The sequence below is a fragment of the Tachypleus tridentatus genome, chromosome 10, assembly GCF_004210375.1.
Source record: "Tachypleus tridentatus isolate NWPU-2018 chromosome 10, ASM421037v1, whole genome shotgun sequence".
Classification (NCBI taxonomy): Eukaryota; Metazoa; Arthropoda; class Merostomata; order Xiphosura; family Limulidae; genus Tachypleus; species Tachypleus tridentatus.
Window position 1 is genome coordinate 12,786,295 of NC_134834.1, and position 24,691 is coordinate 12,810,985.

General features: G+C 32.9%; 1 protein-coding gene across 1 annotated transcript in view; it reads left to right on the forward strand.

The window, feature by feature from the left end:
• LOC143227963 (LIM/homeobox protein Awh-like) overlaps positions 1–23,693 on the forward strand; it is a 161,870-nt gene extending 138,177 nt beyond the window's left edge. The window contains exon 3 of the mRNA XM_076459314.1: positions 23,480–23,693. Within this exon, the coding sequence (XP_076315429.1) occupies positions 23,480–23,693 (214 nt within the window). The remainder of the gene's footprint in view (positions 1–23,479) is intronic.
• Positions 23,694–24,691: the final 998 nt, after the last annotated feature.

The window sequence follows — 24,691 nt, forward strand, 5'->3', positions numbered from 1 at the left end:
CTCTACTGTTAGGTATATGTTGATAAGACAACTATGATTGTGAGATTAACACCATTACTCTAGTGTTAGATATATGTTGATAAGACAACTGTTGATAAGACAACTATGATTGTGAGATTAACACCATTACTCTACTGTTAAATATATGTTGATAAGACAACTATGATTGTGAGATTAACACCATTACACTACTGTTAGGTATATGTTGATAAGACAACTATGGTTGTGAGATTAACACCATTACTCTCGTGTTAGGTATATGTTGATAAGACAACTATGATTGTGAGATTAACACCATTACACTACTGTTAGGTATATGTTGATAAGACAACTATGGTTGTGAGATTAACACCATTACTTTAGTGTTAGATATATGTTGATAAGACAACTATGATTGTGAGATTAACACCATTACACTACTGTTAGGTATATGTTGATAAGACAACTATGGTTGTGAGATTAACACCATTACTCTACTGTTAGGGTATATGTTGATAAGACAACTATGATTGTGAGATTAACACCATTACACTACTGTTAGGTATATGTTGATAAGACAACTATGATTGTGAGATTAACACCATTACACTACTGTTAGGTATATGTTGATAAGACAACTATGATTGTGAGATTAACACCATTACACTACTGTTAGGTATATGTTGATAAGACAACTATGATTGTGAGATTAACACCATTACTCTACTGTTAGGTATATGTTGATAAGACAACTATGATTGTGAGATTAACACCATTACACTACTGTAAGGTATATGTTGATAAGACAACTATGATTGTGAGATTAACGCTATTACACTACTGTTAGGAAAATGTTGATAAGACAACTATGATTGTGAGATTAACCCCATTACACTACTGTTAGGTATATGTTGATAAGACAACTATGGTTGTGAGATTAACACCATTACTCTAGTGTTAGTGGATATATGTTGATAAGACAACTATGATTGTGAGATTAACACCATTACTCTTGTGTTAGATATTTGTTGATAAGACAACTATGATTGTGAGATTAACACCATTACTCTAGTGTTAGGTATATGTTGATAAGACAACTATGATTGTGAGATTAACACCATTACACTACTGTTAGATATATGTTGATAAGACAACTATGATTGTGAGATTAACACCATTACTCTAGTGTTAGATATATGTTGATAAGACAACTATGATTGTGAGATTAACACCATTACACTACTGTTAGGTATATGTTGATAAGACAACTATGATTGTGAGATTAACACCATTACACTACTGTTAGGTATATGTTGATAAGACAACTATGATTGTGAGATTAACACCATTACTCTACTGTTAAGTATATGTTGATAAGACAACTATGATTGTGAGATTAACACCATTACACTACTGTTAGGTATATGTTGATAAGACAACTATGATTGTGAGATTAACACCATTACACTACTGTTAGGTATATGTTGATAAGACAACTATGATTGTGAGATTAACACCATTACACTACTGTTAGGTATATGTTGATAAGACAACTATGGTTGTGAGATTAACACCATTACTCTAGTGTTAGATATATGTTGATAAGACAACTATGATTGTGAGATTAACACCATTACACTACTGTTAGGTATATGTTGATAAGACAACTATGGTTGTGAGATTAACACCATTACTTTAGTGTTAGATATATGTTGATAAGACAACTATGATTGTGAGATTAACACCATTACACTACTGTTAGGTATATGTTGTTAAGAAAACTATGGTTGTGAGATTAACACCATTACTCTACTGTTAGGTATATGTTGATAAGACAACTATGGTTGTGAGATTAACACCATTACACTACTGTTAGGTATATGTTGATAGGACAACTATGATTGTGAGATTAACACCATTACACTACTGTTAGGTATATGTTGATAAGACAACTATGATTGTGAGATTAACACCATTACTCTTGTGTTAGATATTTGTTGATAAGACAACTATGATTGTGAGATTAACACCATTACTCTAGTGTTAGATATATGTTGATAAGACAACTATGATTGTGAGATTAACACCATTACTCTAGTGTTAGATATATGTTGATAAGACAACTATGATTGTGAGATTAACACCATTACTCTCGTGTTAGATATATGTTGATAAGACAACTATGATTGTGAGATTAACACCATTACTCTACTGTTAGATATATGTTGATAAGACAACTATGATTGTGAGATTAACACCATTACACTACTGTTAGGTATATGTTGATAAGACAACTATGATTGTGAGATTAACACCATTACTCTAGTGTTAGATATATGTTGATAAGACAACTATGATTGTGAGATTAACACCATTACACTACTGTTAGGTATATGTTGATAAGACAACTATGATTGTGAGATTAACACCATTACACTACTGTTGTGGTATATGTTGATAAGACAACTATGATTGTGAGATTAACACCATTACACTACTGTTAGGTATATGTTGATAAGACAACTATGGTTGTGAGATTAACACCATTACTTTAGTGTTAGATATATGTTGATAAGACAACTATGATTGTGAGATTTCCACCATTACACTACTGTTAGGTATATGTTGATAAGACAACTATGGTTGTGAGATTAACACCATTACTCTACTGTTAGGTATATGTTGATAAGACAACTATGATTGTGAGATTAACACCATTACACTACTGTTAGGTATATGTTGATAAGACAACTATGGTTGTGAGATTAACACCATTACTTTAGTGTTAGATATATGTTGATAAGACAACTATGATTGTGAGATTTCCACCATTACACTACTGTTAGGTATATGTTGTTAAGAAAACTATGGTTGTGAGATTAACACCATTACTCTACTGTTAGGTATATGTTGATAAGACAACTATGATTGTGAGATTAACACCTTTACACTACTGTTAGGTATATGTTGATAAGACAACTATGGTTGTGAGATTAACACCATTACTCTACTGTTAGGTATATGTTGATAAGACAACTATGGTTGTGAGATTAACACCATTACTCTACTGTTAGGTATATGTTGATAAGACAACTATGATTGTGAGATTAACACCATTACACTACTGTTAGGTATATGTTGATAGGCTACTTACGACAGTATTATTAACATGTCAATTCTAATGTATATATCTTAACATGCTGATTACAACTGCTAGATTAACACTGTGACAATGTTGTTGTACACGTGATAATATGCTGATCAGGACTGTGCGGTGAAAGCCATGACAGTGTTGTTGTACGTGTGTTAATAGGCTAAATATTATTACGAGCTTAATAAATCGGCAATGTTGTAGTATGTGTGTGCTGGCATGTTGACGGTGTTGTAACACGAGCGTTATTGTTTTTTTGTGTGGTAACACAGAAACTACGAATGTGAGGTTGACACCAGGAAGGTTCTTATACCTATGTGAACCGAATGTTGATATCTCGTTGTGAGACTGCGCTAAAACAAACAAACTCTTGTAAAAGAACTACTAATACTCAAAACAGTTTATTATGGATGAAAAATAAACAGAAGCTGATAAATTGGCAACTGTTATAAAAAACTTATTTCGAATCCCTGTGCATTTGAAACTCTTAAGTAGTTGTTTGTTGTTTTGTGTTAAGTACAAAGCTACACAGAGCGCTATCTGCGTTCTGCACATCACAGGTATCGAAACCAAGTTTCTAGCGCCGTGAGTTCGCAGACATACCGCTGTGTTACTGGGGGGTCAACTTTAAATAGATAAAAAAATCACAATTAAAGATAATGAACCCTCTCGTTTCGATGTTTCACTTCATTACTTTTCTAAAATAATTCATTCGTTTGAATCTCGCGCAAAGCTACACGAGGGCTAGCCATACCTAATTTAGCAGTATATGAATAGAGAGAGGGCAACTAGTTATCACCACCCACCGCCAACTCTTTTACTTACGAATAGTGAGATTGGCCGTCACATTATAACACCCCATAGCTGAAAGAGCAAGAATGTTTGGTGCGACGGGGATTCGAACCCGCGATCCTTGGATTACGAGTCGAGTGTCTTAACCACCTGGCCATGCTGGGCCTAATTTATTCGTAAAAATAAAGTATTGCTTAGATGACCTAAGTCTTACTTTTTTTTCAGTTATTTTCAAATGTACATTCTTGATTTTTTTTTTGAATTTCGCGCAAAGCTACTCGAGGGTTATCTGCGCTAGCCGTCCCTAATTTAGCAGTGTAAGGCAGCTAGTCATCACCACTCACCGCCAACTCTTGGGCTACTCTTTTACGAACGAATAGTGGGATTGACCCTCACATTATAACGCCCTCACGGCTGGGAGGGCAAGCATGTTTGGTGCGACCGGGACTCGAACCAACGACCCTCGGATTACCAGTCGAACGCCTTAACACGCTTAGCCATGCCGGGCCAATGTACATTCTTAATGTTACAGATTTCGAAATGCGAGTGTCAAAAACTTGTGTTAGAAATTGGGTGATTCTGGTGAAAAATGTTTTCTTTAAATCTATATATAACTTTATTCGTTGTAAAAGCTTCGTTTATTACAGTGTCTGGCGACTTCGACTTTCTGTTTTTCCGAACGAATGTGTTGCGAATTAAGTGGTGACTTTCGCTTGGAAAAATCGATAAAGAAGAGCAAATCTGGATAAACAACGAAACTTCTGTGTTTCGTGTGTCTAATAACACTGGGACGTATCTCTGTGTCCCGGGGGGATCCCATGGTTGTATAAAGTTTCAATTCCCCTGATATGTCCACAAATAGGTCCCAATTTACCGTAATTAGAACGTGAAGAATAAAACACTGGGGATCTACCTTGTTCTTTCACCAATCGGACATCAGTGATTGGAGGTAACAATGTTCTAAATGATTCTTGTCACATCTGCAAATGACCAGAAAAGGAAATTTGATCTTACACATTTAACATCCTCTCGAGTTTTCCTTTCGGTTTGTACATCTTGTGTGTAGTTGCGGCAGTGTTGTTTTTACTCTAAAACATTTTCATCTTGGCTTTAGAGATTTTTTTTCCTCTGCTAATTAACTGATGTTTCATTATAATTTATTTTGTTTGTTTCGTTGTAGAACAAAGCCGCAAGTGATCCGTGATGACAAGAAAACTCACTTGTAGAGAAAATTATACAGGGTGTTCGGAAAGTCACTGTGGAGTTTTGTAATCAGCAATCATTCAGTCTATTTCAAGCCAGCATCTGATAGCGGTGTTTAGAAACAAAATAAGAAAGATCCAGGCCTATATTGATGCCAACGGGGGTCACTTTCAACATTGTTTATAATTGTCATTCATATTTACCTCCTGTATTCTATATTGAAACATGTCTGTTAATAAATATATAAGTGTACAGTGACTTTCCGAACACCCTGTATATGTAAAAACGGCTGGTATGGATAGAGAAAGCACTATGTAAGGGTTGAAACGTTGTTCGCTCCTTTACATAGTGTTTTCGCTACCCATACCAGCCGTTTTTACATATATAAAGCCGAAAGTGAGCTATCTGCTGTGCCCATCGCGGGCACCTCGCAACTGCTTAATTCGTGCTCGTTTTTCTACAAAAGTTTCGTCTTGGGTCATAAGTAGGTTTTAAATGTTTCAAAGAGAAACGTTCCTGCTTATTACAAGAATAATTCTATCACGTGTTTATCATCGTTAGTGTTTTAAAAGAGAATTGAATTTATTTAAAAGTTTTAAAATTTGTATGCTTGTAGTTAAGCAACTGCGCAATGAGCTGTGGGTGCTCTGCGCACCCGGGTATCGAAATCCAGTTTCTTACGTTGTAGAATTGTTAAAATAAATATTCTGTCTTTGTAATTTCGGAATTTCATTTTCTTTTCTCTGTTCTTCTTTTTAATGTTTGTCCAGACACAACCGGTTTGGTGGCTGTGGATCAAACTTTGCGAAAATGTTGATAAACCAGTTCAGTAGATGTGGACCAATTTTAGTAAAACTGTTGACAAACCAAGTTGGAAGGTGTAGACAAAACTTAGAAAAAATATTGACAAATTGGTTTGAAAGATGTGGACCAAACTTAGAAAAAATGTTGACAAACCAGTTTTGTAGATGTGGACTAATTTTAGTAAAACTGTTGACAAACCAAGTTGGAAGGTGTAGACAAAACTTAGAAAAAATATTGACAAATTGGTTTGAAAGATGTGGTTGACCAAACTTAGAAAAAGTGTTGACAAACCAGTTTTGTAGATGTGGACTAATTTTAGTAAAACTGTTGACAAACCAGTTTGGAAGATGTGGACCAAATTTATTAAAACTCTTGACAAACCAGTTTGGAAGATATGGATCAAAGTTAGTAAAAATGTTGACAAACCAGTTCGGTAGATGTGGACCAAATTTATTAAAACTCTTGACAAACCAGTTTGGAAGATATGGATCAAAGTTAGTAAAAATGTTGACTTTCATTTAGAGACAAGTCATTTATCTGTTGAAAAAACAAGCAACAGAAAAAAAAGGCAGGACCCCCATTCGTGCGTATATTATTAACCTTTGTCATAAGTAAAGGTTTCAAAACATGTTAATTTTATCTGTTATAAAACCTTTGACGATCAGAATCATTTGGAAGCGACGTGAACGTAACAGTATTGTTTGTTTTTTCATTTTTGTTTATTCGTTATGACTCGAGTCCACATACAGTTATTAATAACAAAATATCATAGTTTTCTTCAAGTTTCCATCGATAGATTTTTTCTCTTGTCTATTCGTTTTTTATCTTATTATTATATGTATATGTTTGTCGTATTACGTAGCACAAATAGAAATTATGCCTGCGTTTAGCAAACACAAGAGAAATGGATAAGTCTTAAGCAATGAGTGACGACTTTCACCGCATAGCTTTGCAGCATTGCGGTGAAATGGTTCGTGATGTCAGAAACACACGTGGGTTCGAGAAGTCTTGAAGTCTCGATTGTTTTCAGTTTTAATTTAACCAAGAGAACATCTGTAAAATATAAGATGCGAGTATATTAGTGTTTAACGTTAAAACCACCCGTCGTTTGAATAAAATAACACAGCGTTAGGGCAAACTTCAGGAGAACAGTTCGTCAACATCAAACGTCTACATGTTATGCTAACGTGTAGATGTTTCAATTTTGTCACCGATCGTTCAGTTTTTTTGTGGTACCATATTATAAAATCACTGATAAATTGTATTTCTTTCAATGCTTCCCGTTATCTCAGCAATAAGTATTGGAGCTTATAATACTCAAAATCGGGATTCGATACCCGTGATGGGCATGTCACACTTAGCCCTTTGTGCCACTTTGTGGATCAGAACAAAGAGTGTCACCAATCTTGATGAAGCTTCTTTCACTCGGTCAAAGGTTAAAGGTTAGAACAGAAACTGTCAAACTCCTTAGTAAACTTAGTTTTCTTTTTAACTTACAGCTGCGGGTCCCGGCATGGCCAGGTGGGTTAAGGCGTGCGACTCGTAATCTGAGGGTGGCGGGTTCGCATCCCGGTCGCGCCAAACATGCTGGCCCTCCCAGCCGTGGGGGCGTTATAATGTGACGGTCAATTCCACTATTCGTTGGTAAAAGAGTAGCCCAAGAGTTGGCGGTGGGTGGTGATGACTAGCTGCCTTCCCTCTAGTCTTACACTGCTAAATAAGGGACAGCTAGCACAGATAGCCCTCGAGTAGCTTTGTGCGAAATTCAAAAAACAAACAAACAAAACTTACAGCTGAGTGTTGTTATCGGTAAATGATAACCCTCGAATCTGTAACACTTTTTTAATTAATTTAGTTTTTCTTCAATTTTAATTTAAAACTGATTTAATTTTCCTAGTGGTAAAAATGTGACACTCAGGTCTGTAAGTGTTCTTCACAATCTTGTCATATAAAAATGTGACACTCAGGTCTGTTAGTGTTCTTCATAATCTTGTCATATAAAAATGTGTCACTCAGGTCTGTAAGTGTTCTTCACAATCTTGTCATATAAAAATATGTCACTCACGTCTGTAAGTGTTCTTCACAATCTTGTCATATAAAAATATGACACTCAGATATGTAAGTGTTTTTCATAATCTAAAATAATCTTCATAGTGTAAAACTAGAGGGAAGCTAGTCATCACCACCCACCGCCAACTCTTGGGCTACTTTTTTACCAACGAATAGTGGGATTGACCGCACATCATAACGCCCCTACGGTTGAAAGGGCAAGCGTGTTTGGTGCGACAGGGATTCGAACCCGCGACCCTCAGATTACGAGTCAAACTCCCTAACCCACCTGGCCAGACTGGGGCCTGACGAGTTTTTATAAACTAGTAAAAGCTTGGTTCGTTAATTTTGTTACACTTTTAATGTGAAATTGGAAGGTTAATTGTGAATAGAAATACCCAATAGTTTTTAGGATATAAACTACGATATACTTATGATTTAATGAGGTATGAGACGAACTAAGACTTGTTTCGTCAACTTTGTGATTTTTAATGTAAAACTGTGGGACTAATTTTAAATAAAAAATCCGACAATTTTAAAGATGTCAACAACGGGAATATAGTCAAGGCACTTTAAGGGACGTGAAACTAAAAGGAGTTTGTGTCGTTATTTCAAAATATGGTGTGATATTTGAAGCTACTATACTCGGATTATACTTGTGAGAAAACTGGGAAAATTCTGTGGAGTAAACAGTATATTTCATTGGTTCGTTCTTTTATTAACAGTATCTTTCATTGGTTCGTTCTTTTATTAAGACTATCTTTCATTGGTTAGTTCTTTTATTAACAGTATCTTTCATTGGTTCGTTCTTTTATTAAGACTATCTTTCATTGGTTAGTTCTTTTATTAACAGTAAATTTCATTGGTATCTTTCATTGGTTCTTTTATTAAGAATATCTTTCATTGGTTAGTTCTTTCATTAACAATATCTTTCATTAGCTCGTTCTTTATTAACAATACCTTTCATTGGTTCGTTCCTTCACTAACTATATATTTCATTGGTTCGTTCCTTCACTAACTAAATATTTCATTGGTTTGTTCTTTCGTGCAGCCTTTTAAAGATCGCCTGTGTCGATAGAAAGGAGAGAATTTGGAAATTCACTTCACAAATATGAGATGCGGACTAAAATGATATAACCTAATGTCACGAGTTTCTTTCTTCTATATTCGACGTTAACGACCAGGTTAAAAGTAAATCGATTTAGTGTCCACTTCAGACACCTACCGGTCTTGATTAAGTTTCAAAGTTGGTCATATACTGATCAATTAGTTTGAATAGCTTAAAAACTGTCTTGCTACTACTAGCAAAATGGTTATTACTTTAGGGTAGATAGCGAGCTATATACCAAGAAATACAAAAACTCGACGACCAAAAGAGGGACATTGTTTAATGTTCGGTATATACTTTCAGGTTTATGATGATATTTGACCGATCGTGCATTCTGATTGTCATATTGATAGTTTCAAACTTTGGCTTCCTTCTCTGTTTATTCTTATTGCAGAGTTAGTAGCCACGATTTCCATACATACCAATAATCACCTAGTAGCCATGAATTAGAATATTAGATATGTTTATTTGTTTGCTTTTGAATTTCGCGCAAAGCTACACGAGGGCCATCTGCGCCAGCCGTCTCCAATTTAGCAGTGTAAGACTAAAGGGAAGACAGCTAGTCATTACCACCCACTGCCAACTCTTGGGCTACTCTTTTTTACCAACGAATAGTGGGATTGGCCATAACATTACAATGCCCCCACGGCTGAAAGGGCGAGTATATTTGGTGCGTCGGAAATTCGAACCTTGTGATCTTTAGATTACGAGTCGAGTGCCTGAACCACCTGGCCACGCCGGGCCTATTAGATGTGACATCCAGTTGAAAAACAGTAAGAGAAATACTTAGTTTAAAACATAGTACTTAAATATGATTTTTGACTCTTCAAATTAATTACTCTTACGTGAAGCTCCTAAGTGAAGGGCAGTTAAAGAAAATGCGTGACTTAAGTATGAATTACTTAAGCATGATTTTTTGACCTTGAAGATATTAATAATGATAATAATTTTTAACTGTATGGATAAATCCAAACAAAAACCCATGTTTGTTTGGTTGTTGTTGCGCGCAAAACAAACGCTAGGAAAACCTTTACTCTGACAACAACGGGTATTGAAACACAATTTTGAGGCTTATCGCTGGGCTAACACAAACTTGTGAAGATGATTACAAGAAACCATTTGTCTAAACTAACTATTATTATTAATAGTGTCCTTAGGTTCTAAAGGGCCCCGGTACGGCCAGGTGGTTAAGGTGCTCGATTCGTAATCTGAGGGTCGCGGGTTCGAATCCCCGTCACACCGAACATGCTCACCCTTGATATAACGCCCATGGGGGCGTTATAATGTGACGGTCAATCCCACTCTTCGTTCATATTCAAGAGTTGATGGTGGATGGTGATGACTAGCTGCCTTCCCTCTAGTCTTACACTGCTAAATTAGGGACGGCTTACGCAGATAGCCCTCGTGTAGCTTTGCGCGAAATTTAAAAACAAACAAAGAAAAAGTTCTAGAGGTACGAATAAAGCTCACTTTAATAAGTGGCAGAATTAAGGCTTACGTAGCATTGATTCCACACGTGTTTTCTGAGTATTGCATTCAGATAATGATTATTTGTTTTTGTTTTCGTTTTCACAGCACATGGACGATTGGTTGTTATTTAATATAAAGCACAAAGCTACGTAATAGGCTATTTGTGACGTGCCCACTACGAGTATCGAAACCCGGTTTTAACACAATAAGCGCGGGATTTGCCCCTGAGGAATGGAAGGGAAAGGTTGGAGGAACACACGTTCGTGAAAAAAGTACCTAACATTTTACTCATTCAATTTCAGCATAGCTTAATTGACTCTTCTGTGAAGAATTTCTTGTGTGTTTGTTGTTGTGTTTTTCTTAGTTGGGAAAAAGCGAGATTTTTATTATTTAAATGTACAAATTAGCGAGTTCTATCGCTCACATACCCGCATCTCTTTAACACTGTAGCACAGTTCATAAGGGCTTTGTTTTCATCGTGTTGATTTGCACGGCTGGTTGAGTTCAAACAGTTCGTGCGAGGGGAAGGCTGAGCGGGACAACGCACGAGGTTCTGAAGATACACATTATTACATTAGGTACACGAAGGAAGCTTTGACTGGTGGACGATATCGCTTTATAGCGTCTAACTTACTGTGAGATCTTGCTTAGCAATTTTATCGAATCAACCACCGTTCTAGAAATTTATGCTGATTGTAACTAAGCCTATCCCGCGCATCAGTTCACGGTTGGGTGCACTCATCACTCTGTGACGGCGCGGAGCACCTAGCTCCTGGCCAAAACGGTAGATTTCATTACTCGCGAGTTTGCTGTGTTTCTTGGAACTTCTAAATTTGATTTCTAGCCCTTGGTAACGTTTGTGGAAAGTTTTCTGTAGACAGAAAGATCACTCGAGCGTGATATCTTCATTAGAGAGCCAGAGAGGAACTGCACGCGCTGTGCCTACCTATTGATAATGGTGAACACCCCCCTCCCCACATACACACAGGTCGATTGCTGTCTGTGTGATCTTGCCTGGTGGTGTTTATGGATGTCGCTGACAAATTTACTGGTTCGCTATAAAAAGAATTTCAGATACGTAGCCCTTTTATGGATACTGTTGTGGATGTTTTATCCGTCTACTGTCTTAACCATGGAAGTCACTTTGACCTCACCTAGTTGCACGTGGACTTGTTTTAAATCACATCGAATTTTAGTTGTAGATTTGTAACTGAAACGTCCAGGAGAAATACACCTGCTACCTTTATGTTGTTCGTCCACATTAGTTATGTTAATATATGTTAATATATTTATATCCTTAGTTAATCATCGACATTAGTTATGTTAATATATTTATATCCTTAGTTGATCATCGACATTAGTTATGTTAATATATTTATATCCTTAGTTAATCACCCACATTAGTTATGTTAATATATTTATATCCTTAGTTAATCACCCACATTAGTTATGTTAATATATTTATATCCTTAGTTAATCATCCACATCAGTTAATCATCCATTTATTAGTTAATGTTACATTATTATTTAATATATTTATATAGTTAATTATCCACATTAATTATGTTAATGTATTTATACCCTTAGTTAATCATCCATATTAGTTATGTTAACATATTTATATACTTAGTTAATTATCCACATTAATTATGTTAATATATTTATTGTTTTACAAACAAATGTGAAGTTTATGGTTTTACGGTACTTCTGTTATGCTGGTTATTTTCTCTCTTTTAGCGTAATTTAATGTTAACTTGTACTTTATTCAGTTTATTTCAGTCTGAGCACATTTTTTTTTTGTTTGAGAAGTTCAACAAAATTGAAAGCTTCTCCAGTTTTACCAATATTTATTAGGCTTAGCGCAAGAGTGATTTAGTTGAAAACAAGAGTAACGACTTTCAATACGAGAACAAAACGTTAAACTACTGACATCTGCTGGTCTTGACTAACTGGTGTATTTCCCAAGCTTTTTACATTTTGTAACGTTCCACCGCTTCTCGTGACGACTACACTTTTCAAATAACACGTGCTAAAAGGAGTCCAGTCCTATTGTGCTATTACCCTGTACAACGCTTTCTTAAAGCAATTTAAACCTTGAATTAATCTAAATTAACAGACTTAAACATAAGTACTTTAAATATTTGGGTGTTTTTGTTTTCTATAATGTTACCCTACCTTTTAATATCCATTAGTTTAATGTCCTTTATCGTAAAAGGAAATCGTTATCTTCAAGATAAAATGACGTCACGAAACAGTGATAACTCCGCACAACAAAGTTTTTCCTTCTTGAACACTGTTGGGTGTTCCTTATAGATTTTTGGCTGCTGATCACGAAAATCACATCCAAATTTGCCCATCACGTACCGTTTCATCGAAATCTTCAGTTTTGCTACAATGGAAAAACGATATCAGGGCAACTGGAATCCGTCAATGCTTGCCCACTACTGTTGGACACTGCAACGTGATGCACCGGACATTGAATACAAACGAAAATCAGGAGCAAATCACTTTTAATTATGTTGAAATTAATAGCGTATTAGAAACAAACATAATTAAATACGTTATTGCCGGTACACAGTTAACTGTCTATTTCTCAGAGTTCCTACGTGATGAAGCAAAACCAAAACTATATTTGTGCACCTGTCACGATCAGTAAAAAACTTTTCAAAACATTGTTGTGCAATGTTAATGGTTATCAATATCTGTGGTATAGAGGTCTCACCTGAGTATTCAAATTCAAATAGATGACGTCGTAATCGCAACAGATGTGAAGAAATTTACAAATATAAAAATAGCATCTCACGCCACCACTGTGTACGTCATAGCTCAGCCGGTCTAAAGAGCCTCGGAATTGTTAAACAGCTTCGTAGGCACTGAATGTAACAGACACGACGTGGTTAACCTTACTGTAACTGTTTTGTTGCTTTCACTCAGAGTGTGTGTGTGTGTGTGTTTTTTATGGCAAAACCACATCGGGTTATCTGCTTAGTCCACCGAGGGGAATCGAACCACTGATTTTAGCATTCTAAGTTCATAGACTTACCTCTGTAACAGCGGGGGACTTCACTCAGAGGCTCTTATCAATAGCTGATACAGTAAACTTCGTCATTAAAGTAAGAAAAATAATTATTTTAACAATAATTTTGACCGTTAAGAGCGTGTGTTTGTGTGTTTTTTATAGCAAAGCCACATCGGGCTATCTTATGAGCCCACCGAGGGAAATCGAACCCCTGATTTTAGCGTTGTAAATCCGGAGGCATACCGCTGTACTAGCTGGGGGCAAACCGTTAAGCAAAATGACAACAGGAACTGTGATGGTAATACGAAGAGGTTTTAGTCGTGGAAAGAAAAAAAATTATGACGTCGGAAATTCCTAATTAGCCTCTGCTCCGAACACAAACCAGGGTAATATTCATAACGATGAAAGATAGAACCGAGATATTTCATTATTCTCTCGCTCTGGTGTTTGGGTATATATATTTGTATACCCAGGAGGGTCAGGTACACTGGACATCTTCCTCCTTCTATTACTTTGTTGGAGTGGCCTGATTAATATATTTCGATTTAAATACTGAATGGCTGGAATAATGTAACTTTAGTCTGGTCCTTTTCAGGACAATGTTTATTTATATTGTTCTTTCATATATATATATATATATATATTTAATAAGTCTGGAACGTAGGTGGCCTGTTTTATTTTACCTCTATTTTATTATTACTATTATTATTATTTTAAATTATTTTATCTCAATGATCTGATGTACAAATTTAACCGAGAGAGGTGTTTAGGTCTCTCTTCATCATGTATACAATATCTGTCTAGTTCGCATAGCAACTCATTTTTTCGCCAATTTTTATCAAAATATTTTATTGTTCTCTGTAGAAGTCTATCTGGTATTGTTTGTGTATTTGAGTATTTGTACATGAACTTTGATGAAGTGGTTTTAGGTACTCTGTATGCTGATGTAATTAGTGCATTCTGTAATGTTTGGAGTTTGGTTTGTATTTGTTTTGCACTTACATTGATCCATGCAGGAGCTGCATAGTCTATTACAGGTCTAATGTATGTCTTGTATATTTTAATGATGTTTTCTGGTGTTGTTCCGTAGTTTTACCAGTTAGACTCTAACATAGTTTATTCTTCGCCAAATTTTAGTTTTCATGTTAATTACATGTTTTATCTAGGTAAGTTTAGAATCATATGTTAACCCTAAACATTTTGCAGATGTAGCAGTTTGGAGAAGCTCTCCGTTCATGTAGATTTGAGGTTGAACTTTTTGATATTTCGTAGATTTTGAAAATATTACTACTTGTGTCTTTACTGTGTTTATTTTAATTCTATATTTTTCACGATATTCACATAATCTATTTAGTTGTGGTTGTATGTTAGTGGCTGCTATTTCTGATGTAGGGTACTTTTCCAAATTGCTACATCATCAGCGAACTGTGACGCGTATCCATGGTTTAGGTCTTTAAGAGGCATATTATTTACATACATGATGAAGAGAATAGGACTAACCACCCATCCTTTAGGGACGCCAGCTTCTGAGTGAATAACTCCGAGAAAGTTCCCTCTACGTTTATTCTACATTTTCTATTTTCCAAAAGTTAGATAACCAGCAAAACAATTCCTCGCGGTAGTCCTATTTGATACATACGGAACCAAAGACCATTGTGCCATACAGTGTCGAATGTTTTCTCGATATCAAGGAAGCAGGCGACAGTGCATTCTTTATTATTAAAGCTGTTTATTCTTGTTTCAGTTAACCTAATTAAGTGATCTGTTGTTTGTCCATACTTTCTAAATCCGTTTTGTTTTTCTAGTAATTTTGAATTAATCTCCAAAGATGTGGAGAGTCTATTGCTTATTATTCTTTCAAGAATTTTTGCCAACACAGCTGGTCAGGCTGATCGGTCGATAACTGTTTGGTTTATTGGCTGGTTTTCCTTCTTTGTGGAACATTAAAATGTTAGTTTGCTTCCAAGAAACTGGGATGTATCCAGAGAATAGAGATGACTTAAATATGGCTAATAGGTGGTCAAATAATTTTGAGTGCCTTTTGAGAAGAATTGTTTGTATACCATAATTTCTCGGTGCTTTGTTTCTTGTATTTTTATTTGCTTGTTCAAGTTTATTTACTTTGACTTTTTTGGTAAGTAGTTGTGTATTGTAGTTATATGTATTATTAGTGTTGCTTTTCATAATGTTGACTGGAAAGTGTGGTTTATATAATTCTATGTTATTTGTTACGTGGTTGTTAATTTTGCTGTAGTAACAGTTGCTCACGTTCGAGTGATAATGTGTTTTAAATGCGTTTTGTAACTGATGTTTGAAGACTTCTGCTTTTTCTTTGTTGGTTGTGCTGAGGTGTTGTTATATTCCAGTGTTGGGTATTTTCTTCTCGTGGGTTCATTTGTCAATCTTTTAAGGTGTAGCCAGAACGTACTTTGAATTTCACGCAAAGCTACTCGAGGGCTATCTGCGCTAGCCGTCCCTAATTTAGCAGTGTAAGACTAGAGGGAAGGCAGCTTGTCATCAACACCTACCGCCAACTCTTGGGCTACTCTTTTACCAACGAATAGTGGGATTGACCGTCACAGTATAATGCCCCCATGGCTGAAAGGACGAGCATGCTTGGTGTGACGGGGATTCGAATCCGTGACCCTCAGATTATGAGCCGAGTGCCTTAACCATCTGGTCATACCGGGCAACAATATGTTGATATGCTTTAAATTATATTCCATCACTTCATCGTATATGGTGTCAATTTTGACAGTTGTACCTCTGTTGGTCAAGTATGAAAAGATAAGCTGAACTGAAGTCAATTGGAGTTGTTAATAACTAAATATACATTATTACTTTGTGTAAGAACTGTTGGAGTTGTTAATAACTAAATATACATTATTACTTTGTGTAAGAACTGTTGGAGTTGTTAATAACTAAATATACATTATTACTTTGTGTAAGAACTGTTGGAGTTGTTAATAACTAAATACTACATTATTACTTTGTTTGTAAGAACTGTTGGAGTTGTTAATAACTAAATATACATTATTACTTTGTGTAAGAACTGTTGGAGTTGTTAATAACTAAATACATTATTACTTGTGTAGAACTGTTGGAGTTGTTAATAACTAAATATACATTATTACTTTGTGTAAGAACTGTTGGAGTTGTTAATAACTAAATATACATTATTACTTTGTGTAAGAACTGTTGGAGTTGTTAATAACTAAATATACATTATTACTTTGTGTAAGAACTGTTGGAGTTGTTAATAACTAAATATACATTATTACTTTGTGTAAGAACTGTTGAGTTGTTAATAACTAAATATACATTATTACTTTGTGTAAGAACTGTTGGAGTTGTTAATAACTAAATATACATTATTACTTTGTGTAAGAACTGTTGGAGTTGTTAATAACTAAATATACATTATTACTTTGTGTAAGAACTGTTGGAGTTGTTAATAACTAAATATACATTATTAGTTTGTGTAAGAACTGTTGAGTTGTTAATAACTAAATATACATTATTACTTTGTGTAAGAACTGATGGAGTTGTTAATAACTAAACACATTATTACTTTGTGTAAGAACTGTTGGAGTTGTTAATAACTAAATATACATTATTACTTTGTGTAAGAACTGTTGGAGTTGTTAATAACTAAATATACATTATTACTTTGTGTAAGAACTGTTGGAGTTGTTAATAACTAAATATACATTATTACTTTGTGTAAGAACTGTTGGAGTTGTTAATAACTAAATATACATTATTACTTTGTGTAAGAACTGTTGGAGTTGTTAATAACTAAATATACATTATTAGTTTGTGTAAGAACTGTTGGAGTTGTTAATAACTAAATATACATTATTACTTTGTGTAAGAACTGTTGGAGTTGTTAATAACTAAATATACATTATTACTTTGTGTAAGAACTGTTGGAGTTGTTAATAACTAAATATACATTATTACTTTTAGTGTAAGAACTGTTGGAGTTGTTAATAACTAAATATACATTATTACTTTGTGTAAGAACTGTTGGAGTTGTTAATAACTAAATATACATTATTACTTTGTGTAAGAACTGTTGGAGTTGTTAATAACTAAATACACATTATTACTTGTAAGAACTGTAAGAACTGTTGGAGTTGTTAATAACTAAATATACATTATTACTTTGTGTAAGAACTGTTGAGTTGTTAATAACTAAATATACATTATTACTTTGTGTAAGAACTGTTGGAGTTGTTAATAACTAAATATACATTATTACTTTGTGTAAGAACTGTTGGAGTTGTTAATAACTAAATATACATTATTACTTTGTGTAAGAACTGTTGGAGTTGTTAATAACTAAATATACATTATTACTTTGTGTAAGAACTGTTGGAGTTGTTAATAACTAAATATACATTATTACTTTGTGTAAGAACTGTTGAGTTGTTAATAACTAAATATACATTATTACTTTGTGTAAGAACTGTTGGAGTTGTTAATAACTAAATATACATTATTACTTTGTGTAAGAACTGTTGAGTTGTTACTTATACATTATGTGTAGAACTGTTGGAGTTGTTAATAACTAAATATACATTATTACTTTGTGTAAGAACTGTTGGAGTTGTTAATAACCAAATATACATTATTACTTTGTGTAAGAACTGTTGGGTTGTTAATAACTAAATATACATTATTACTTTGTGTAAGAACTGTTGGAGTTGTTAATAACTAAATATACATTATTACTTTGTGTAAGAACTGTTGGAGTTGTTAATAACTAAATATACATTATTACTTTGTGTAAGAACTGTTGGAGTTGTTAATAACTAAATATACATTATTACTTTGTGTAAGAACTGTTGGAGTTGTTAATAACTAAATATACATTATTACTTTGTGTAAGAACTGTTGGAGTTGTTAATAACTAAATATACATTATTACTTTGTGTAAGAACTGTTGGAGTTGTTAATAACTAAATATACATTATTACTTTGTGTAAGAACTGTTGGAGTTGTTAATAACTAAATATACATTATTACTTTGTGTAAGAACTGTTGAGTTGTTAATAACTAAATATACATTATTACTTTGTGTAAGAACTGTTGGAGTTGTTAATAACTAAATATACATTATTACTTTGTGTAAGAACTGTTGGAGTTGTTAATAACTAAATATACATTATTACTTTGTGTAAGAACTGTTGGAGTTGTTAATAACTAAATATACATTATTACTTTGTGTAAGAACTGTTGGAGTTGTTAATAACTAAATATACATTATTACTTTGTGTAAGAACTGTTGAGGTTGTTAATAACTAAATATACATTATTACTTTGTGTAAGAACTGTTGGAGTTGTTAATAACCTAAATATACATTATTACTTTGTGTAAGAACTGTTGGAGTTGTTAATAACTAAATATACATTATTACTTTGTGTAAGAACTGTTGGAGTTGTTAATAACTAAATATACATTATTACTTTGTGTAAGAACTGTTGGAGTTGTTAATAACTAAATATACATTATTACTTTGTGTAAGAACTGTTGGAGTTGTTAATAACTAAATATACATTATTACTTTGTGTAAGAACTGATGGAGTTGTTAATAACTAAATATACATTATTAGTTTGTGTAAGAACTGTTGGAGTTGTTAATAACTAAATATACATTATTACTGTGTAAGAACTGATGGAGTTGTTAGTAACTAAATATACATTATTACTTTGTGTAAGAACTGTTGGAGTTGTTAATAACTAAATATACATTATTACTTTGTGTAAGAACTGATGGAGTTGTTAGTAACTAAATATACATTATTACTTTGTGTAAGAACTGTTGGAGTTGTTAATAACTAAATATACATTATTACTTTGTGTAAGAACTGTTGGAGTTGTTAATAACTAAATATACATTATTACTTTGTGTAAGAACTGTTGGAGTTGTTAATAACTAAATATACATTATTACTTTGTGTAAGAACTGTTGGAGTTGTTAATAACTAAATATACATTATTACTTTGTGTAAGAACTGTTGGAGTTGTTAATAACTAAATATACATTATTAGTTTGTGTAAGAACTGTTGGAGTTGTTAATAACTAAATATACATTATTACTTTGTGTTAGAACTGTTGGAGTTGTTAATAACTACATATACATTATTACTTTGTGTAAGAACTGTTGGAGTTGTTAATAACTACATATACATTATTACTTTGTGTAAGAACTGTTGGAGTTGTTAATAACTAAATATACATTATTACTTTGTGTAAGAACTGTTGGAGTTGTTAATAACTAAATATACATTATTACTTTGTGTAAGAACTGTTGGAGTTGTTAATAACTAAATATACATTATTAGTTTGTGTAAGAACTGTTGGAGTTGTTAATAACTAAATATACATTATTACTTTGTGTAAGAACTGTTGGAGTTGTTAATAACTAAATATACATTATTACTTTGTGTAAGAACTGTTGGAGTTGTTAATAACTAAATATACATTATTACTTTGTGTAAGAACTGTTGGAGTTGTTAATAACTAAATATACATTATTAGTTTGTGTAAGAACTGTTGGAGTTGTTAATAACTACATATACATTATTACTTTGTGTAAGAACTGTTGGAGTTGTTAATAACTACATATACATTATTACTTTGTGTAAGAACTGTGAGAGTTGTTAATAACTAAATATACATTATTAGTTTGTGTAGAACTGTTGGAGTTGTTAATAACTAAATATACATTATTACTTTGTGTAAGAACTGTTGGAGTTGTTAATAACTAAATATACATTATTACTTTGTGTAAGAACTGTTGGAGTTGTTAATAACTAAATATACATTATTACTTTGTGTAAGAACTGTTGGAGTTGTTAATAACTAAATATACATTATTACTTTGTGTAAGAACTGTTGGAGTTGTTAATAACTAAATATACATTATTACTTTGTGTAAGAACTGTTGGAGTTGTTAATAACTAAATATACATTATTACTTTGTGTAAGAACTGATGGAGTTGTTAATAACCAAATATACATTATTACTTTGTGTAAGAACTGTTGGAGTTGTTAATAACCAAAATACATTATTACTTTGTAAAGAACTGTTGAGTTGTTAATAACTAAATACACATTATTACTGTGAGAACTGAGTGGGAGTTAATAACCAAACATTATTATTTGTGTAAGAACCGCAGTAAGCCGTTAATAACAAATACACATTACTTTGTAAGAAATCCGTTGGAGTTGTTAATAACTAAATACACAACTATTGTTTGTGGAGAACTGTTGGAGTTGTTAATAACCAAATATATTATTTTGTGTAAGAACTGTTGAGTTGCACAACTACATACATTGGTTAATACTTTTGTGTGAGAATCATTGGAGTTGTTAATTGTATACCAAATATTACTTGTAAGAACTGTTGAGTTGTTAATAACTAAATATACATTATTACTTGTGTAAGAACTGTTGAGTTGTTAATAACTAAATATACATTATTACTTTTGTGTAAGAACTGTTGGAGTTGTTAATACTAAATCTAAATACAATACTTGTGTAAGAACTGTTGGAGTTGTTAATAACTAAATATACATTATTACTTTGTGTAAGAACTGTTGGAGTTGTTAATAACTGGAATACAGATTACCAGTAAGAACCGTTGAGTTGTTAATAACTAAATACATTATTACAAGAACTGTTGGAGCTGTTAATAACCAAATATACTATTAGTTTGTGTAAGAACTGTTGGATTGTTAATAACCAAATATACATTAGTTCGCAGTAAGAACTGCTGGAGTTGTTGTCACCTAAATACACATTATTACTTTGTGTAAGAACTGTTGAGTTGTTAATAACCAAATATACATTATTACTTTGTGTAAGAACTGTTGAGTTGTTAATAACTAAATATACATTATTACTTTGTGTAAGAACTGATGGAGTTGTTAATAACCAAATATACACATTAGTTTTGTGTAAGAACTGCTGGAGTTAAGTTAATAACCAAACATACATTATTACTTTGTGTAAGAAACGTTGAAGTTGTTGACAATCCAAATATACATTTAATTACTATGTAAGAACTGTTGAGTTGTTAATAACTGAATATACATTATTACTGTGTGTAAGAACTATTGGAGTTGTTAGTACACTACAAATATTACGATTAATACTTTGTGTAAGAACCACTGAGCTCTGTTAATAACCTAAATATACATTATTACTGTGTAAGAACTGTTGAGTTGTTAATAACTAAATATACATTATTACTTTGTGTAAGAACTGTTGAGTTGTTAATAACTAAATATACATTATTAGTTTGTGTAAGAACTGTTGAATAAACTAAATATACATTATTAGTTTGTGTAAGAACTGTTGGAGTTGTTAATAACCAATATACATTATTACTTGTAAGAACTGTGGAGTTGTTAATAACCAAATACACATTATTACTTTGTAAAAAGAACCTGTTGAGTTGTTAATAACCAGATATACATTATTACTTGTAAAAGAACTGTTGGAGTTTAATAATAACCATATACATTATTACTTTCTGGTGTAAGAACTATTGAGTTGTTAATAACTAAATACACAATATTACTGTGTGTTAACTGTTGGAGTTGTTAATAACTAAATAGTACTATTAGTTTGTGTAAGAACTGTTGGAGTTATAATAAATTACTCAATATTATTTAGTTAGTGTGTAAGAACTGTTGAGTTATAATAACTAAATATTGATTAGTTTGTGTAAGAACTGTTTGGGTTGTTAGTAACTAAATATATACATTATTAGTCTTGGTGCAAGGTCCAAGCTGGTTAATAACTAAATATACATTGCATGTGTTACCAGAAAATGTTAGTTGTTAATAACCAAATATACATTATTATTTGTGTAAGAACTGATGGAGTTGTTAATAACTAAATATACATTATTAGTTTGTAAGAACTGTTGAGTTGTTGTTAATAACTAAATATACATTATTACAAAGTGTAAGAACTGTTGGAGTTGTTAATAACTAAATATACATTATTACTTTGTGTAAGAACTGTTGTTGAACCAAATAAGTTAAAATATTATTTGTAGAACCGCTTGGAGTTGTTAATAACAATATTATCATGCCTTGTGTGTAAGAACTGGAGTTGTTTACACCAGCTACAATTATGCTTGTGTGGAACGTTGTATTTGTTACGCCAACCAGGTTTATTAATTTTGTAAGAACTGTTGAGTTGTTAATAACCCCGAATATATGCATTATTATTGTAAGAACTCATGGATACCAGATCAAAATACACATTACTGAAGAAACTGTTGAGTTATAATAACTGAATATACTGCTACTTTGGTAGAACTGTTGAGATGTTAAACGAAATATACTTACTTTGTGTGGAATCTTGATACTGGAACAGAAACTTCGTTCATTGATAGATCTGACTTCAGTTGACATCGCTTGAATCCCAAGAGAGACAAAATGCAAATTATCTGTTGAGCAGTTTTGTACGTTTAAAAACTAAAAACATTAATTTTACTCACAGCTGTACATACTCAGTGTCATAAAGAGAAAAAAAAACGTTTTATCTTGAGACGAAATCACAAAATCAAGTTTTGTGATACTCGTATATTTACGACGTATTCTGCGACAACTTAGTGTGACAAAAGACAATTTACATGTAAGCCCGTTAGATTTAAGTAGAGATGAAAAAAGATTTAATTATTTTATATTTAGAGAAAAGTACACGTTATGTGAAACATGTTTAGTGATTTGTCTTTTATTAGTTCTATGCGGAGCTCCATGAAAATGAATTAAACAGGCTAAATACGTGACATATTTATTACTTACTTCTAAACCGACACTTAATAAATGCTGTGATAAACACTCTGATTGATTCAAGCTATTTCTGTGCTTGTTCAGGCAATTTGGAGCCAAATGTTCCAAATGTGGCAGAACAATACAGTCAACAGACTGGGTATGGCGGGCACGTGAGCAGGTTTACCACTTAGCTTGTTTTGCCTGTGATTCTTGCAAGAGACAGTTATCAACAGGAGAGGAGTTTGCCTTATATGACAACAGGGTGCTCTGTAAAACACATTACTTAGAATTCCTTGAAGGAAACAACGCCCAATGACGGTGAGAGTGAGTCAGTGATCTCTTTTGTTTGTTACTAGAAAGTTGAAATATTCATAAAAATGGGGTCAGTGATCTTTTTTTGTTATTACTAGAAAGTTGAAATATTCATAAAAAATGGGTCAGTGATCTTTTGTTGTTACTAGAAAGTTGAAATATTCATAAAAAATGGGTCATCATCTTTTTGTTGTTACTAGAAAGTTGAAATATTCATAAAAAATGGGGTCAGTGATCTTTTTTTGTTGTTACTAGAAAGTTGAAATATTCATAAAAAATGGGGTCAGTGATCTTTTTTTGTTGTTACTAGAAAGTTGAAATATTCATAAAAAATGGGTCAGTGATCTTTTTGTTGTTACTAGAAAGTTGAAATATTCATAAAAAATGGGGTCAGTGATCTTTTGTTGTTACTAGAAAGTTGAAATATTCATAAAAATTGGGGTCAGTGATCTTTTGTTGTTACTAGAAAGTTGAAATATTCATAAAAAATGGGTCAGTGATCTTTTTTGTTGTTACTAGAAAGTTGAAATATTCATATAAAAATTCAGTCAGATCTTTTTTTGTTACTAGAAAGTTGAAATATTCATAAAAAATGGGGTCAGTGGATCTTTTTTTTTGTTGTTACTAGAAAGTTGAGATATCTTTTGGCGCATAAATAAATGGATCTTTTGACAAAACACAGAAAGTTGATATTTGCAAAATACCAAGATGGGTTTTGATATGTACTAGAAGGTTGAGATATTCATAAAAAATGGGGTCAGTGATTTTTTTTGTTGTTACTAGAAGGTTTTTAAATATTCATATAAAAGTTCAGTCATCCTGTTAAAAAAATCAGAATAGTAATTAATTTGTAAATTACGCTTCATAAGTTTATACAAAATGTCTCAGTTCCCACTGCTTCCCCATCCGCTGACTCAGCGGTAACTTTATAAGCTTTTATTTCAAAGCCCTTGGTTTGACTCCCTGAGGTTGACACACTGTAGATAGTCTTATGTGTGTGAT